This window comes from Haliaeetus leucocephalus, unplaced genomic scaffold (genome assembly GCF_000737465.1).
Source record: "Haliaeetus leucocephalus isolate CR32 unplaced genomic scaffold, Haliaeetus_leucocephalus-4.0 Scaffold148, whole genome shotgun sequence".
Taxonomy (NCBI): domain Eukaryota; kingdom Metazoa; phylum Chordata; class Aves; order Accipitriformes; family Accipitridae; genus Haliaeetus; species Haliaeetus leucocephalus.
Genome location: NW_010972584.1, coordinates 772,466 through 791,737, shown reverse-complemented (window position 1 = coordinate 791,737; position 19,272 = coordinate 772,466). Strand labels below are relative to the sequence as shown.

General features: G+C 37.5%; 1 protein-coding gene across 1 annotated transcript in view; it reads left to right on the top strand.

The window, feature by feature from the left end:
* Positions 1-19,272, top strand: part of DOCK3 (dedicator of cytokinesis 3) — a 200,925-nt gene that overhangs the window by 12,972 nt on the left and 168,681 nt on the right. The window contains exon 4 of the mRNA XM_010561625.1: positions 4,389-4,485. Coding sequence (XP_010559927.1) covers positions 4,389-4,485 — 97 coding nt within the window. The remainder of the gene's footprint in view (positions 1-4,388; positions 4,486-19,272) is intronic.

Here is a 19,272-nt window from a genome sequence, read left to right as displayed (position 1 = left end):
ATCTAAGAAATAGTTATTAAAATTTATAGAGTGATTTTAGTTCATTTTATCTTTTGTTGTGTATTAGGGTTTGAAAATTAAATGTAATTCTGCAGAGCTTTGGGGCTTTTTGGTTTTTAATACAGCAAGAATCAATTCTGTTGGTTACTCCTGTTCACTTCTGCTCATAAAACTGGGACTTCAGAGGTATCATCTGAAACACACGTATTTTAAAGAACTCTGTATTTTTCATTTCTGCTTGTTTCATCGCTGGCAAAATTCTATATGTTCCTGTTTGTTATGGAGGCACTGGCGTGTAGACAGCCCATCTTGTTTATCAGCAGATTTTCACTGAGACATAACTGACAAGGTAGCTATGCTACTTTGAAACTTTTCAAAAGGATCCAACCCTCCACACCTCAAGCCAAAGAATGACCGGAGTACACTCTGCTGAAAATATTTTACCTTCATGGTCTTTGTATGTAGCTCATATGCTGCTAGAGGTAGGTTTAATTTAGTTAATGTGAATGGCAATACTGATGGCAACGTAATGTTGGAGATTTTACTGTGTGTAGGCTCTGTAAGCTGCAAAGTTCCCTCTGAGATTGACTGAGTCTCCTGAAATCAATATCTTACATCTTCACTGCTGCTCTTACCTGCATATTCTACATTAAGGCCACTGTCGGGAGATTTTTAAGTGCAGCATTTCAGACAGTGACCCAAGGCAACAAATTAAATGAGGAAGATAAAACTTATTAAATGGCATTTAGTGAAGTACCTGTAGAAAAATATGAGACTTCTGATAGTCTTGAATTGTATGTTTATCCATAAAGAGACTGAGTAAAGATTTTAAGGGCAGCTGTACTACTGATGCTTCATAACTTTGGGGTGTAATAAAATTATATATATTGCATAGAATGACTACTCCTAACATGTACTCTCCTGAGGGGGAAGACCAGTTTCCTGCAATCTAGTTAATTAGTACTTGAAGTTAGTTCAGAATTTTTAAAGGGCAACCAGTTCAGGATATTTAGATACTACTAGGGAAGTCAATGTACATTTTTAAAATAAGTATCAAAGACTGGTATACCAATTGATACAACAGAACGTAATACGGTTCTGAACCAGAGATCAGGGTTAGTTCATGTTTTGGTAAAAGAAATTCTGCCCCTGTATTTAAGAATATATCCAAAGTGCCAGTATAAACACTTGTGACGTAACAGACCATTGTATATAAAGTTCTTATATTTGAGTCATAGACCCAATGTAATGTCATTAATATGTGGGTATAATGGAGGAAGTGCAGGGTTATAGGAATGCAAAGCATTACATTTACATGGTTAAATGTAGTCCTGATGTGCGTTCTCTTTAAATCCAGGCATACTATTGAAGGCTGATCTTCCAAAAAGCTTTATTTTTCACTGATGCTAAAAGTTTGTAAATCCAATTCTAAAAATGATCTTTAGAAGAACATCCTTCTTTGGTTTTGATTTTTTTCTTCCCATAATTAGCTAAAGTATATTGTGCAATTCCTTTCATCCTTTAGTTTTCTGTGGTTTCTTAAAGGGATGTTGAACTATTTTGAATCCCTTCCCTGTAATGGCATTTTACAGACATCTGAAAAGAACTGAATTTTCAGCTAGAAGTGGTTGTGGCATCATTTTTAATGTTGTTAGCGTAAAGCAAACTTTTGATGATATATACTAAATGCAGAATTTTCGTTTAACCATTGAAATGATCTTGGAATATGACCTAAAGAAAAGCTGTTGTGATTTTCATCATATTCTTAGTGTTGTAATTCAGATCACAAGCATACTCTGTGGAGTTTTGTTAAAGCATAAATTGAGATTTCCGAGTCTTACTGTGGCCCAATTTGAAAAAACAAACCAATCCCCAAAACCAACCAAACAAAAACATTGCAGGAGTAGAATAGAGCACAATCTCAGATGCCAAGTATCTCTCAGTATTTCAGTCTCTCACAACAAAATGGTGGAAAGATAAGGTCACTGGCATAATAATAGAAAAAAATTGTGATCTGTCCTAGTCTCCTGGTATGTATGTATATGAATTGGTGCTTTCCAGTCCCATCTTTAGTGGGTTGAATGCATACCTGATAGGACTATGCCAGGTTTTTAAGATAGTGATGCTTCTAACATATGTATATTTTGGTTCTTAATATAAGATTTACTTATGTCATTGATGTGGATCTGAGTTTTTGGTAGCTTGGAAATGAAGAATTTAAGCTTTTGTTTGATAAGTTTTCTGCTTCAAGAATACATAGAGACATACAGTGACTTAACTTCATCATCCTCTCCCCCATCACTTGCTGCTTTTGGCTCCAGCTAATGTGGCACAATTATTTCTAGAAAGAATTTTCAAAAGGGAAATATTGCCATGAAAGTGAGTGGCTTTTTTTTAATGACTGTGTTCTCTTTTAAAAACAAACAAACAAACAAATGCCCAAACAACAAAAACCCAACACCTTTCAGAATTAATTACATCTCATTGTTTGTGTATTTACTTCTTAGCCGTTTAACTCTGCACAAAGGACAGAAGAAATAGCCTAAACGGGTTATGGAAATGGGGAGTTTATAGCTTCCCTTCAGGAGAATTTCAAAGTAGCTGTACACACAATTGTACTGCTGAAGAGGAAGGGGTGAGTGTGCTTCATAGTTGTGAGAGACAGCCTCTGCAGCACATCCTTGACGCTACTTGTCCCAAACCACCTTTTGAGCCAGTATTTTTCAGTACTGCTACTTTAGGACCTATGGAAAATTGTTCCAACATGGTGCGTTTCAGAAACGTGTTGGGTTTTGTTTTTGTTTAATTCTCCCTCTTTTAAAAAAATTGCTGAAGGAGCAGAAGCTTGAAACACCTTAATTTTACAGTGTCTGACACTTGTTTCAGTAATAGCATTCAACATAAAGGGCAAGTGAAGGCACTAATGGCTCAGATAATATAATGGTATTACAGTACATACATTAGTTATCACATTCTTGCACTTCAGTGTGATGAAAGAGACAGCTATGCTTGGCTGGCATGGACCTGTTGGAGTGGGTCCAGCAGAGGGCCACAAAAATGATCAGAGGGATGGAACGCCTCTCCTGTGAGGAAAGACTGAGAGAGTTGGGTGGTTCAGCCTGGAGAAGAGCAGGTTCTGGGGAGACCTTATTGTGGCCTTTCAGTACTTAAAGGGGGCTATAAGAAAGATGTGGACAGACGTTTTAGTAGGGCCTGTTGCAATAGGACAAGGGGTAATGGTTTTAAACTAAAAGAGGTTAGATTCAGTCTAGATGTAAGGAAGAAATTTTTTACGATGAGAGTGGTGAAACACTGGCACAGGTTGCCCAGATGACCTTTAAAGGTCCCTTCCAACGCAAACCATTCTGTGATTCTCTGTCCTGGGTTCAGCTGGGATAGAGTTAATTTTTTTACAGGAACCTGGGAGGTGGGGGGCATGGCCGGGGCAGCTGACTTGACCTGGCCAAGGAGCTATTCCATACCATGGGACATCATGCTCAGTATATAATTGGGGAGCGGGCCAGGGGGTGGGCTCTTCTTTTCGGTGGGGGAAGTGGCAGAGCGTCGGGTCCCGGGTGGTGAGCAGTTGCACTGTGCATCACTCTTTTTGTATACTTTTTCATTAGTACCGTTGTTGTTGTTGCAATTTCTTTGTGTTGTTCCAGTAAACTGCCTTTATCTCAACCCTCGAGGTTCCAGGTTTGTTTGGTTTTTTTTCCTCTCCTCCGTCTTCCCCCCATCCCCCCGGAGGGGGGGGCGGGAGGAGTGAGTGAGCGAGCGGCCGCGTGGTCCTTTGTTACCGGCTGGGCTGAAACCACGACATTCTCCTTTAATGGATATGGAGGATCTTGACTACAAAGGGACAAGTCCTATTCTTTTGATTAGAGGATAGCTCACTCGGGTTTCATATGCAATATTGAAAAAGTCTTCTGAATAGGAAGGGTTAATAGATGGTAGATCTTTTGGGTTGTTAATGATATTGGCCAACATATTCATTGGAGGGAAAAAAGTACTGGACTGGCTTAGAGAGAAGGGATACAAACTGTGAAGGACCCCACTTTACAGGCAAGTTAATTTAACTTGCTATAATCATGCAAAGTTTTTTCATTGACCTTGATTAGAATGAAATTATGTATTTTGAACAGGTAACTAGGAAATGCTTCCCATAAGCTGACTCTTGTGGAATGTAATGGAGGAACAGTTGATATGACTCTGGGGTTGCTTCAGTGTTACAACAGACAAGATGGTCCTCTTAAGATGTTTTCCTTTATGTTGAACAAAGTCAAACAAATTCAAGTTCTAGCATTTTACAAATTACTATGCTATTTATTTCTTTTTCTACCTTCTCCAGGGTACTTTTCCTAATTTTTCCTCCTTTTCTTGTATAGGCAATATGAAACAGTTGTTCCACTTGAAGATTCTGTTGTGACTGAAGTCACAGCAACACTGCAGGAATGGGCTGTGCTCTGGAAACAGCTGTATGTGGTAAGAACAGCACCCTTCTCATTCTACTTTACTTCTCAAATATCTCGGGATAGGTCGTTTGCATTTCAGTCCATTAGGAAAAAATCATAATCAATATAAGAATTGTTAGATTCATTTTATCTAGTGGGGGGTTTGCAAACTGCAGAATCACTGATCATGCGAGTTTCACATGAGCTATGTTGGAAATTTCAGCAGTTTTGAAATTATGCCTTCAGATCTGAAAGCTTCATTGTTTAAACCCCCCCCAATTTTAAAGTTTTCTTAAATATGTAAGAAATAATACATGTGTTTAGTAACACAAAATGGAAGACTTCTGTAAGTCCCATCAAAGACTTCAAAGAATTATTCAGCGTAGTCTGTGAGTATTTGTTTTTAGCATCTAGAGTTTGACAAAGGAAGAATTCAGAGGTCTTTTTGTATGATTGTTCCTTCATCTTTTAAAAATAAACAGTCAGGATAAGTGTATTGAGTTTTATACTCATCTATTTTATATTATTTTCAGTTGCTGCCACATAATGTCACCTACTGCTTTCATCTTTGTTCTTCTCTTGACTTTTTTAATGGCCAAGTCCCACGGAACAGGAAATAAAAAAACTTGCACATTTGAAAGTATTTTTTTCCTGGGTTGGTTGGTTGGTTTGTTTGTTAGTTTCCTCTTTTTAGCTTAGTACTTACTAGCCATAACTGTAGGATTAGGATCAAGAACTGTAGGTGGTACAGGCATGATTTCCTTACTTTAGAGAAATAGCACTACATAGAGCTGCAGCAGCTTTGTTTCCTTATTTAAACCTGAAGTGACAGTGGTTAGATATCTAACAAATAAACACGGAAAAGATCCAACTAAATGAGTCTAGTGTATCTCTATCATAACCAGCCATGTTCCGTACTCCCTTCAAAAAGCAATCAAGTCTATTATGAAATTAGTTTTACTTTTGTTGCTCCCACTTCTTCTATGGGGATCATATGCCTCTGAAGAAATTTTCTTGGAAAGGAGCATCCAATTGAATTGTGGGGGGGTGGGGTGGGTGGGTGGAGGGCACGCATGGCACATGGTATATATACTCTTTTTATACTACTCTTACACCTAGTACTCCTCCTTTTTCCATTTCAAATACCTACCTCTCTGGTGTATGTGAATAAAGCAATCTTTTCTGTTTTCTTCCTGTAAGATTTTCTCTCTCCCCAGTGTCAGATGAGGAAGACAACAGTAATACTGACAATGGTATTGAATTGGAGAAAGGGGACTCGTTTTACCTACAAATGAGTTATACTTCCTTTCTACGAATCTATTTCTTTTTTATTGTTAAAGTCAATTCCCTGAGCAGAGGGAGAGAGCAAGCTCTAGCTATAAACTTTCAATTAGTGATTTTCTTTCTGGGACTGCTTTCTATTCTAGCTCATTATACTTATTATAGCATTGCACACAACATTGTTGTATTCTTAAATAACAGGGGAAAGAATTTACTATTTTCATAGAACTTTGGAAGGAGGCATCTGTTCCATGACAAGAAGAAATGGGCAGAGCTTCAGAGTAGGAAATAAATAGTTTTGTGGTATGTTTTTTCCAGAAATTAGAAAAAAAAAAATTCTAATATAGAAGTAGTCACAGAATTGTTTAGGTTGGAAGGGACCTCTTGAGATCATCTAGTTCAACTGCCTTCTCAAGTAGGTTCAGCTAGACCAGGTTGTCCAGGACTGCATCCAGGCAGGTTTTGAGTTTCTTATGAATGGAGACTCCACAAATTCCCTGGGCAAAGCTGTCAGTGTTCGACAACCTTCAGCGGTTTTTTATGTTCAAGACTACTGATGTAGTACCATAGCCTTTCTGACATGAAAGAACAGTCTCCACTATTGTTAGGTGGGTAGCAGAAATTTGTCCCATTTACAAACTGTAAATTTCAAGCCTGAAAAAGTGTACAGAAGTGCACAAATGGATGTGGCAGAGCTGGTATTATGATTTTATAATTGGTATTCATGCTAGAAGCTATGTTGTAAGGTCGTATCTTAAAATATATTAAGATACTAAATGGAAATACTTGCTTGTTGTTGGATCAGCACCAGCAGAAATTTTTATTATTCCCAAAATCTAAGAAATCTAATTAATGTTATTTATCATGCTACTGTGCCTAGTCAGCTTTGTAGAAAAGTTCCTTACTGTAGTGAAGTTTCAAATGCTAGTTGTTACTGCAGATGCTTTCAGTAGGTCAGCACCTATAAATGGTAACAGTAGGCACTTCGTTATTTAGTAGTATTGCAGGGCAAGACAACTGCCAAACAAGATGTACAGCATCTCTTAATATCTCTGAATAGGCTGAAATGTTCATCTCCTGCTTTTTGTCAAACTTCTTACTTGGATTATACTTCGAAAGACCAAGTTTGTTTCAATTAAAAATTCCAAGAAATGGCTTTACTCTAATATCATTGAGAAACATTACAAGGTTTGTCTTTGCCTTTCAGTTAAACAATAGGAACTGGAATGTAATGCCCAGGAATCCTGGAGCGATTAAAACACTGCCTGAAGAAGGATGCTATGTAGCTCCAAGATAAAATAACTCAGCTGTAAAAAAATTGGAGGGAGGATAACAGTGAGAAATGGAAGGGCAAAGTGAAGCACAACTTTGAGAGAGTTGTAGAAAATCAGTTCATGTAAAATGTTGGCAATCTTCCTCGGTTCCTTCTGACCACAGAGAGTCTGTGCTATTACTAGGAAGAAGCTGTGCGTGGGGAAGCTTGAATAGGTTTGAGTTACAACAGTTGTGCGGTAAATTTAGTTTGTATGTCTGTGAAATATATATTGGAAAGATTAGTCTGAGTTTGCAATACTACACAGGGCTGTGATATTCTTGTAATTTTTGTTATCAGGGTGAAAGCAAAGTGATAGTCTTAGTAGAACTAGAAGCTGAGTGTGGAGGAAAAATAAAGGAAGGGCCGAATTTGAAATAGAAAGTTGTATGGTGTGTTCTTTACTGTAATATCATGTTATGCTCTGAGTAGTTGGATTCTGATATCATAACGCTTTAAAAGCTAACAGAACAATAAGTTTTTTTTGAAAATGCAGGAGGTTTCAAATTGGAAAGGGAAAGGGATGCAAATAATACTGGTATGGAAGCTATCAGAATTTGTTATTTATATTGGGTGGGTTTTGTAGCAGTAATGATAACCTAGTTAATTCAATGCCTACCTAAAAATCACCTTTTTTTGTTACTGAGTAATCAGTAATAGAATTTAAATATTTAATATTTTTAAAGGAGTAAAGATGGTACGACTTTGATGGTTCTGGGGACAGACTTTTTAGTAGGGCCTGTTGCAATAGGACAAGGGGTAATGGTTTTAAACTAAAAGAGGTTAGATTCAGTCTAGATGTAAGGAAGAAATTTTTTACGATGAGCGTGGTGAAACACTGGCACAGGTTGCCCAGAGAGGTGGTAGATGCCCCATCCCTGGAAACTCTCAAGGTCAGGTTGGATGGGGCTCTGAGCAACCTGATCTAGTCGAAGATGTCCCTGCTTGTGGCAGGGGGATTGGACTAGATGACCTTTAAAGGGCCCTTCCAACCCACAACATTCTATGATTCTATGAAAAGAGCACATTTTTTTCCACTATTAGAATATGTAGGCTGTGTGCAGACAGATACAGTGTCATGACACTGGAAAATAAAAAAGCAGTTCTTCACTTTCTGATCTGCCTGTATGCAGGCTTCTAAGATGAGCACAGAAACAGGAAGATTTAGTAACTACTTTCTGTCAAAAAAGGTCACTTTTCTATTTAACCTAGTTGGTTTGGATTTTCCTATATTCACAGCTGTTGTATAAAATCTTTGGGAGGGAGTTCATAGGAACTGAGTGTTGAAAATCTGTACTGTGTAAACACTGTATATTGAGTTGCTCAACAATATGGGTAGTTTCTGATAACTACAGCTGTGACCAGATGTGTGTGTGTATATGTGAGTGTATGTATACACATACAGACACATATGTATGTATATTGTCACTAAGCTTATGGACCCTGTATCTTGTGTTATAGTTTTGCCTGGCTCAAATACTCCATATTGTTCTTTAGATTAATTTGGACAAGATACCTATTTTGTTTTGTGGGAAGCTGAAGAAATTTAGAAGAAGGTTCTGCTTATCCTTTCTTAGCGTTACAAAGGCTCATAAACAAAAGATGCCAGTGATTCCCTTCCCCAATACTGTACTTAATATATGGAGTGGCAGAGGAAAGAAAAGTAAGATTATTATTGGTGCCACTATGGGAAGCTGAGCTTGTTCTTGTGACTGCTCCAAAGGGACAAGGAAGAGAGAGCAGAAAAGCAAGAACAAACCTTGGAGAGACTTCTGTAGGCAAAGAGGTGGATAAAGATGCAAAATTGCATTTGTTATGGTGAAATGTGTGTGGCTTTTATGTAGTTGCCCAGACCAGTGTATGACTTCTATTGAGACAGCAAATAATACCGATAAGGTAGATAACTTTCTTTCTTACCCTGTATGTGTTGATAAGATTTGTTATTTTTATACTACTTCTAAATAAAGGATCTGCAAGTTCTCTGAGAGCTTTCGTTAATTAGGTCAAACAAGACTCCTGTGAGTTGTTAAGTCAGCTAAAGAGATCACTGAAACTCACAGTTGGAGCATAGTAGCTATTTTAACAGCAAAAAAAAAATTCCTCAGAGTTTAAGATGTGATGTGAGGACTATTTCTGTTGAAACAGCAGATGACTGTAGAGACACCAAACATAATTGCCCAATTTAGAATTTGGTCAGCTCAGTAAAGGCAATTTGCTACTTTTGTGCAGAAAGGGGGGGGGGGGGAAGCGTGGAGTGACTTCTCATTTAGTTTTAGGAATAAGACCTAATGGTGTTGGGAGTAGATGGAATTTTTTCCAGCTTTGTCTGAAACAAATTTCCTATTGGCTCCTTTTAAATTTTCTGAGGATCCTATCAAGGAAAAGAGAGTGGATTAAAGGACTTGGTGCAATTGAAGCTATCTGGTTTGGGTCTTTTAGGGTGTCCACAAAAACTTGAAGCATTAGTTCAAAACTTGTTTTAAAAAAAAAAAAAAAAAAAAAGGCCATTCACTAAATCACTAATGTAGTCTATGTAGTCTACTCTTGTAGTGGAGTATTTTGAGATATTTTTATTTAGTAAGATGCCTTTTGCTTCATACCTAATAAAACATGGAACTGCTGATGCATTTTCTAAAATACGTTGTCAGACAAAAAGTCTGGTATGATCTAAAATGGACATGCTGCATCTGAGGTCTACTTCAGAAGGTCTCCTTTGAAGGAACAGAATTCCTTCAAGTCAAGGCTGAGCATGTTTCATAGACACTTAGAGTTCTGTGCAAGCAAACTCCTGGAAAGATGAGGTATTTGTACTGAGACGTATTGAAATGGTATTGCACATACATGTGGTCCTCTTTCCTTTTTCTGAGTAATTTTCACGGTTACCTGCAAATAGGAAATTCCTTTAGGGCGGTTGATCAGGCATTGTGAGAGAGACATCTAAGAAGACTCTTAAGAGCTTGTCTGGCCCCAGTTGACAGTAACAGAGAGAATCAAAGTTATCACTTTATTATCCATAGTCCTGTGTTCTAATGTTCAGCAGTATTATGGATAATTTTATATCTTTCTATGCTTCGAGTAGAGGATGGATCTTCATGGAGTGGCCAGGAACTCAGATACGAGTTTGAGGCAGGTGATAGTCTTGTTAAGTGCTGCACAGAATATAAAGGAAAGTAAGAGTAAATATTTTGACTTTCATTAGCATCTAGTTCTTCAGTTTCTCAAAGGGAACAGTGCTCTGGGAAAACATCTGATTGCCTAGCAACCTAATCAGAGGCTTTTAGCAGATTTGTCATTTGATTACTAGAAAATACTTGAACATTTTTCTTGATTGGGTTGTAAAGGGTATGTGCAGAATGATTTGGAGAATACAGAATGATGAATACTCCGGTGTTGTATGCATAAAGTGGATATTTTTATAATTCGGTATGTTCAGTCATGGAAGGGGAAGCTGGAGATAAATCATAGAACAGCCCAGGTTGGAAGGGATCTCAAAAGATCATCAGGTTCAACCTTTTGTGGGAAAGGGAGCCTAGATGAGACTATCTAGCACCCTGCCCAATCGCATTTTGAAAACTTCCAGCAATGGGGATTCTACCACGACCGTAGGGAGGTTGTTCCAGTGAATGATTGTTCTTACTGTGAAAAATTTTTTTCTTATATTGAGACAAAACCTCTCCCGGTACAAATTAGACCTATTGTTCCTGGTCTTCTCCATGTGCCTCTTTGTGAAGAGAAAGCCTCCATCCTCTTTGTAGCCGCCCTTTGTGTACTAGAATACTGTGATGAGGTCCCCCTGAGCTGCCTTCTCTGGGGAGAAAAGACCAAACTGCTTTTGTCTGTCCTCGTAGGGCAGGTTCTCCAGCCCTTTGATGATCTTCGTGGCCCCCTTTTGGACCCGTTGCAGTCTGTCCACGTCTTTCTTGAATTGTGGGGACCAGAATAAAGACCACAATATAGAATTGTTGCAGTGTGATTTGCGTCTACTCATTACCTTAGCCAGTTAGACGTTTTTGTACCCCAAATCGTAGGCTTTTATGCTGCTTAGATATGTTGTCTTTGGAAAGCTGAGTAAAATTCCTTCTCATGCTTTGTTAAATTGAGACTTGTGTTTACATAAATTCATTAGCTATGGTTTCCTGGAGGTCTTCAGTGGATGTCATGACCTCTACCGTTCTTTGGTGGAACGGTCCTCATGCAGAATCTACAGTTAATATTTATTAGGACACTGCCATACAATGCAATCCATTTCAGTACATCTCCACATTTAGCACTAACTTGCTGAAGTTCAGTTTAAGTGCTTCATACTTTAAGATTATAAAGGATTCCCATAATTACTATGTTTCCTTTCCTTTTTTTAAGAGATTTAATGCAGTCGATCTCTTGTAGTGATTTGTGGAAGTCTGTGAGTTTTAAGGAATTGGAAGTAGGCATCAGTTTTTAAGAGAGTAAAATAAGATTAGTTTGTAAGCAAGTCTTATATCATTAAAATTTGAAAAATGATAATTGGTTTGAAAATTGCTTTCCTTTGAAGACCGCAGAACTTATGGCTAGTTTATTGGATTTAAAGAACAGAAAAACAAGGACCAATATATGCAGTATGTTTCACCTTTCATTTACTTCCACATACAGATTTATGATATCATTTCAGATTATTAGGATCACATAGACAGTTCTTATATATTTTCAAACAAACAAAAGGTTAAGTATAAAACAAAACCTACTAAGTATTAATGAGACTGTATGGGTGGAATATATGTTTTGAGTTACCATGGAGATGGATAGATTTTAATGGATTTTAAAAATAAAGACAGAATTAAATGTAAGTCACCTTCTGGTGTCCTTGGCAAGTCCTACTGTGACAAACTATGTGCAGGGTTTTTTTTATAATTTCTTGCTTTATAGGAGAATGTTATTTAGTCATTGATATGGGAGGTCATAATATGCTCTTTTATTTTGGTAAAGAGAAGAGAATAGTTGCCTTCCTGATAATTAAATTCACAGCAAATTATGGGGGGGGTGGGGTTGAAGGGGTTTTTTTTGAGATTAATTTTAATTTTTTTAAGTATTAGCTAGTTTGTAATTAACAAAGAGCTCTTTCCTTTTAGAACAATATCCAGTCTACCACATGCTGAAAACAGTGCTGCAGTATAGATGTAAAGTACATGTGCAGTATTAAAACGTGAGAATTTGATTTTCTTGAATGCTGGCTTAAGACTAGCTGCGAACATACAACCAGCAAGGAAACAGAATAGAATTTACTCAGGGGAAACCAGTGGCTGACCTGCAGATGATTTCAAACTACTTCTTTTGCACTGTAAACATACTGAACACTTAATTACATTAGACCAGGAAAAGAAGGTTTTAATCAGAAAATCCAAATAGGAATTTGAGAGTTTATTCATCTGTAACTGGAGAGACTCACCTGGGTTGTTCCAAATATGATGTTATGACAGAATTGCATTTGAAATAGAGGCAAATGGTAGTGTGGTTTGATTTTAGTCTTCCAAAGATGTATTTTGAGGAAACATGGTGGTTTGGTTTGGTTTGGTTATTAAAGAATGGAAAATTAGAGGAGGGGGGGAAAGGGGTAGAGGAAACTGGCAATCTGGCTTTTTGGAGTGAGTGAGTGAGCACGCTTGTGTGCATGTATAGAGCTTAGAAGGAAAAAGCCTGATCATCTGTAGTGGGTATTTATTGGAACTAAAAAGACGGTTTGTTGGATTTCATTTTATAGAAGACAGATATTTTTTTTTTTTTAAGAGAAAAGCAAAGAACATCTGTCCTTTTGGCAGTGCGTATGGTACTGCTGCCCATGCGGTATCAGGAAGTGTCCTTCAGTCTTACCCTGATTTATGTTACTTTCTGTTTTTTCTATCCTTAAGACATGGGGAGGAAAAGGTAACTAACATATAATAATTATAATTATTAATAATAATTGTAATTTTAATATGTATATATATAACACAATTATATACATTTTCTAAGGGGATTGGGTAACAAAGTTTCATGGGTGGGAAGGGTGGAAAATCAGGCTTATGAGAATTAGTGTATGCACAGGTGTACTAAAAACCTTGTGGCTGGAGCGACAGAGAACACTAGCTGCAGCAGTGGCCTGCCAAATTTGATTACTCTCTGCATTGTTGCATTTGGCTGGAGAGGAGGTAATGGTTGATTATTGTGTCCTCCTAAACAAACAGGAATAAAAATGCATCTTAATTTAAAAACTCAGTGGTAAGTCTGGCAAATGGATAGAAACTTAATTTTACATAAAGTATTAAGGTGAAAAATTAAAACATTTAACACTATTATTAAAAACCAGTTTCTTCTTTATTATTTCAACTTCCAGCCACATGATTCTGTATATACTGTAGAGATAACTGGTAAATAAAAACCGTACTAAAAGTGTAAGTAGGGTTGCAAAGGCAAGCATTCAAGAACCAGGGAAATGTCGGTGTTCTCGGTTTAGTCTACTTTTTATGTAAGAGCTATGATAAGACTTCTAATTTTGTGGTCACTTACTGTATGGTATATGGCAATGCCGCTGTAAACACCCTTCCTTCCTCATGTTTCAGCCATTCTCCAATGAATACTGAGCATGACTTCCAGAAAGAGGGAGAGCCACTCTTAAAGTGAAGAAAATGCAATGCTTCCTTAGAAGGTTCTGACCTTCCATCATCCGTGTCGATATTATAGGAGATACCACAAGCTAGTCACACTTTCAAACTTAAATCTCTCTGTAAAACCAAGATAATAGTATCTCTAGTCTTGCATGTATTTTCACAAAAATGTTGTAGGTTTGAAGCACTTAGATGCTGAATGTTATGTAGAAATCATTAGGAATGGGGAATATCTGCCTTCATGGTAAGGTTTGAATAATTGTTAGTAAACTAAGCCCTAAGAACCATACACTGAGACACAAATAATAACGAAAATTTGAATGGCTGTTCATTAATGGGCCAAAAAAAGAGAGGTTCTGCATGTGGTCATGCAATTAAAAACCATTGTAAAGCAGATGTCCAGGAGCCAGGGCTAATTTCAGTTATTGTTTATCCTCGTTTTCTCGAGTAATTGACTTTCTCTTTGTGTCACTTTCTCATAACATGTTTTTTGTGAATGTTGGAGTGAAAAATGGGGAAATAAATATAAATTTTATCTTTGGAAACCGCTCACATAATTTTTTAAATTGATTGCATCTTAGTTTTGAGTTAATAGTGATTCATGGCCTTTGGAGAAATGCGTTCTCCTTTCAGAAACTCTTCAGTCTGTTTCCTAAACTTTTATTGTTTAATAGAAGTTATCATACTATGTTTTACACATAAAGATTGCTTAAAATAGAAGGAATACAAAGAAAGAAAAATAAAGAAATTGGGAGAGGTTTCTGCGAGAGAACTGTAACTTAGCTTCTCACATTTTTTGTATTCATCTTCCTGTAAACTTCATGGTCGTTTTGTTTTGTTTCATTTTTAACTTAGAAGCAGAGCCTTGTGCTAGCTGATTGTTCACAGATACAGCTTTGGTTTTAGTCATAAATGTTGATTAAATATTAAAAAAATACTGATTGCCAAGTTTGATTTCAAAGTCTTTAGCTGCTATCACTGCAATCACTGTGGTGTACAGTAAGAGCTCCTTCAGGTAGTGAAGATACGTGATGATTGTACATTTACCCCTAAAAATAACATACTGCCTTTGAGGGGGGGAAAAAAAAAATCTATCAGATGATATGAAAAGTTAACTCCAAAAGATAAATGAATTCAGGGCACCCCGATGGCTTGTAAAACAAATACCCATTTCTTTTTAGTGTCTGTACTCGCTGCCACTAGTAGCTCAAGATCTAATGTGTTTAGATGAGATCCAATACGTATTACAGAAAAAACTGTTGCTGAAATAATGGAAAGTATAAGTCATGTGTAGGATTATATTATTTTCTGATAATAGCCACTGATATATGTATACCTTTTTGTATCAGTGGCTTCCTGTTGATGTGGTCTCTAGTTTGTTTTCCTTCAACACAAATGCATGTGCAAAGGGCGCAGCAAACGCTAAAGGTACCTAAACGCTACTCCGCCAAATATTGCATCTCGCATGTGTGTGTGGCTGAGAGTGGCTTCTGTGGGTGTTGCACAAGCAAGTACAGAGGCACAGGAAATTTAGAAACCCCTATTCTAGGGGTGAGGGGGTAAGTAATAGCTTTGGATCCAAAGAAATTTAATTGCTTTTTAAAAACGGTATTTAAAGTCCACTCTTTTGCTTCAAGTCTTATCCTCAGCAGTTAAGATTGCATGCAGGTGTGACTTGTCACAAGGCTTTCTAGGGCTAATATAACTATATTAATTCTTTCTTTTCACTGTGTTTTGCTGAGCTGAAAGGATTTTGTGTGAACTTTGGAATGTCCCTGAGCTGAAAGGACTTTTCATAAATTTGGAAGATTCTGAGTCCCAAGTTCTTTATCTGAAGTTGTTTTTTTTTTTTCAGTAAAATGACAGTAGTTTCGATTCGAAGACCTTTACATAGCAGGGAAAATAGCGGTATCTTTTCTGTTCTTTGGCGTTTGAGCATTAGCTGTTTGATCTAAATAAATTGCAGTCGATGGAGCAAGTTTCAGCTTATTCTTTCAGAGATGTTCTTAGAGGTGATGGGGAATTTGTGAATGCTTGCTCTGTAGTCTATCCAAGAGCAGGCATTCAGAAATGAAGCTGAGATTGTGTCCTTTCAGAAGGAAGGGGAGACTGTTACTTAATACCTCTCTGGACTTTTCATGCTGATGTAAGCTGGCAGTGCTGCTGAAAGAGGCCGTTTGTGTCCCTCCTGTCCCCTCCCGCGCTGTGACCCCTTCCCAGCCTGTCCTTTCTGGCAGTGGGCAGTTGGGTGGGCAGCCAGGGAGTGGGCTGAGGAGCTGCACGTTCCTGTCCTGTCACTTGGCCCGCGATTAGGGGGAGTTTGAGCTTCTCCTTTGTTTAATCCAGTAGCTAATACCTTTTGATAGAACTGTTACAGTGATGTTTATCAAAGATGCAGGTTTATAATTATTATAGTACTGTAAGTCTTTCTTTGATTTAAGAATAATACTTACAATTTTCTTTTATGAATTAGCTTAAGCTCAGTTTATTGTGTACAGGTGCATATATTGTCAGTGTTTTCTGATACAGCAGTTAAAGTACTAGTAGTGATCCTGGTGCTATTACTTTTCCACATCTTCTATTACTGACAGCATTTAATATTTTCTTTTGAGTCAGGGTAGGCCAGTAAAGGGTTGAAGGCAGTCATTTTATTTTGGGAATCCATCTGTATCTTCCTCCGTCATTTTTCCTGATAGCCTCAGAACTTGAGGTAATTAATAAAGTCTTTTTGTTCTTTATATGACCTGGTAATCTTAGCCATCTTGCAGAGTGCATACTGAAGCAGCACTGAGTTACCATTTTTAAGGAGTAAGGTAGTAACATCTTTGGTCTCAGAATTTTTGTTTTGACCTGAATAGCTCAAGTTTAATTTGAAGTGCACAGGGCCAGTTACCTTCCACAGTGAGATAAACTTCTGCAGTTTCTCTGCAGGTGAGATTCCTGCCTAGTGAGTACCTAGTGATTGTAAGTGGTTTTACTGATACTATCAAATGGACTTGTTATTTTCCTATTAGAGGGATATACTTGGAAACCTGCTCAGATAGGATTTAATGAATTTCTAAAATGTAGCATAGAATAGTGGCTCGTAGTACTAGAAGAAGGTTAACTTTCTGGGAAAGAACTGTAGCAAAGGTTTCTTTTTTGTGTGTTTACTAATGAAAAGGAAGCTGTAAAGAAACAGGTGTATGGCAGGTTTTAATGAATGTGATGATAGAGTTAATGAAATTACTGTCAATAAAAACATTAATTATGGAATATTTGGTAGAATGGAAGAGAGGGGAGAAGAAAAAAAGGTCTTAACCACTGTGTTGGGTTGTTTTGTAACAACCGAATAACTTTAAGAGTATTGTATGTAGATATTACTAGTATCTTCATTTCATTTAAATATATGTGGTGACAGAAACTTTTGATCTTGGAAGTTATTCGTGCATGTGCTGGATCCTTAGATATGGTATATTTTTAATATTTTAAAAATATAATTAAAAAAAAAAGCTGTTTTGTCACTTGAATAGGGAGGTACATATTACTTAAACATTGTGTGCTTTTTTAGAAGACATCAAACCATGTCGTCTTTCTCCTGCTCAGTCAAAAAGATCTGTACAATGTGGCAGATCAGTTCTGAATTGGCACAGCGCTGTGCTCTGAAGACCAGCCCTAAGTTTCTCAGAACTCATGTCAATTATTCAATGGACCTCAGATGTTAAAACAAACAAACAAAACCCCCATCCTAAACATTGGGAAACTTTGATTTGTACTTTATACAGGGAGCTCAGCTACCCCATTTCTTCCATCTAACTATTCTCCTATCATTTGTCCCCTTTTGTCTCCTTCTTTTTCAGGATCCCAATCTGAGCTTCTCATTAGTTCTCCATCTCCTTTTCCCTGGTTCCTTGTCCATTACTTACCAGTCAGTCCCAGTGATGCATGTAGTAGTCTTTATTTTGATGAAACCTTAGTATGTTTTCTTCGATTTCCTGAGTTTTATTGGGTACTTCCTGCTTTCCTAAATTACTTTGTTGTTGTTGTTGTTCTGTTTAATTGTTACTCTAACTGTTATGAAAGCGACCAGGCAGAATAAGTGTTGACTTAATTTTTCCTGCAATTAAAAAATTCTCTGGACGATTCATTTAGCTGACAAAAAGTGATATACAGAGGTGTTTTAGTTACTACTTGCAGAGGCGCTAAAGATAGTGAAATGGGGATATCCAGTTGCCTTTCAGAAGAGGAAAATATTGCAACCAATCCAGTGCGAAGAAGATACAAACCAAAGATAAGTTTATTGTCAAGTTTTGTCTGGCCCTTGTGTCACAGAATGTAAACAGAATGGCAGTTTGTTTTAGGAGAACTAGCAGCATTGCTGACAAGTTTAGAATCAGGAGGATGATTTTAATGAGCCGGTTAGGCTTGTTGGATTTTGGTGTCATACTCTGAAGTAGCTGCTGAGTTTTGCTGTCTCAGATCTGACAATAATTGCAGGCATGTCAGCTCTCACTGTAATACTGTTGGCTGTCATCATGTAAATCCATGTTAGAAACACATCTAAATGCAAGTATTCTATTTAACAGTTACTCCGTTACCAGCATAGTATTCTAGAAATAACATAATTGTGATTTGATATTTCTATTGAAACCAGTGGCATTGCTGTGTTAGATAAAGCACAGAATGGTGGTATTTAAATAGTTGCAGAAAGAGGACAGACAGATGTTAGGTACATTATTTAAAAAAATTATTCTGAGTGAAGCAATCTAAAATAAATCTCTTCTAGTTGACAGTTTTATTTAACCTTGACAAGCCATACCCTGTTTTAAGAAACAGGTTTTTTTAATACCTGTCGTGATTTAACCCCAGCCAGCAACTAAGCAGCATGCAGCCATTCACTCACTCCCCCTCACCCAGTGGGATGGGGGAGAGAATCAGGGGAAAAAAAGTGAAACTTGTGGGTTAAGAACAGTTTAATACAACAGAAAAGAAGAAACAAATAATGTTAATGATAATACTAATAAAACGACAATAGTAATAATATAAGGATTGGAATATACAAGTGATGCGCAATGCAATTGCTCACCACCTGCCGACCGATGCCCAGTTAGTCTCCAAGCGGCAATCCACCACCCCCACTCCCTCCAGTTTATATACTGGGCGTGATGTCATGTGGTATGGAATACCCCTTTGGCCAGTTTGGGTCAGCTGCCCTGGCTGTGTCCCCTCCTAAGTTCTTGTGCCCCTCCAGCCTTCTTGCTGGCTGGGCATGAGAAGCTGAAAAATCCTTGACTTTAGAGTAAACATTACTTAGCAACAACTGAAAACATCAGTGTTATCAACATTCTTCTCATACCTAGCTCAAAAACATAGCACTGTGCCAGCTACTAGGAAGACAATTAACTCTATCCCAGCTGAAGCCAGGAAGATACCTTAGTTCTTCATTCCACTACCATCTTTCAGGGGTTTTTTTGGTAGGTAGATCTGGGAAATGCATAACTAGGTAGCTCACAATCATTGCCTAAAAAAGCCAGAATTTTCTTACACATGGACAATAAGCTGAAACATTCATACATTGTGTGACTTTCTGATGCAAATAATGGTACTATCTCAGTGTCCGTCCCCTCCC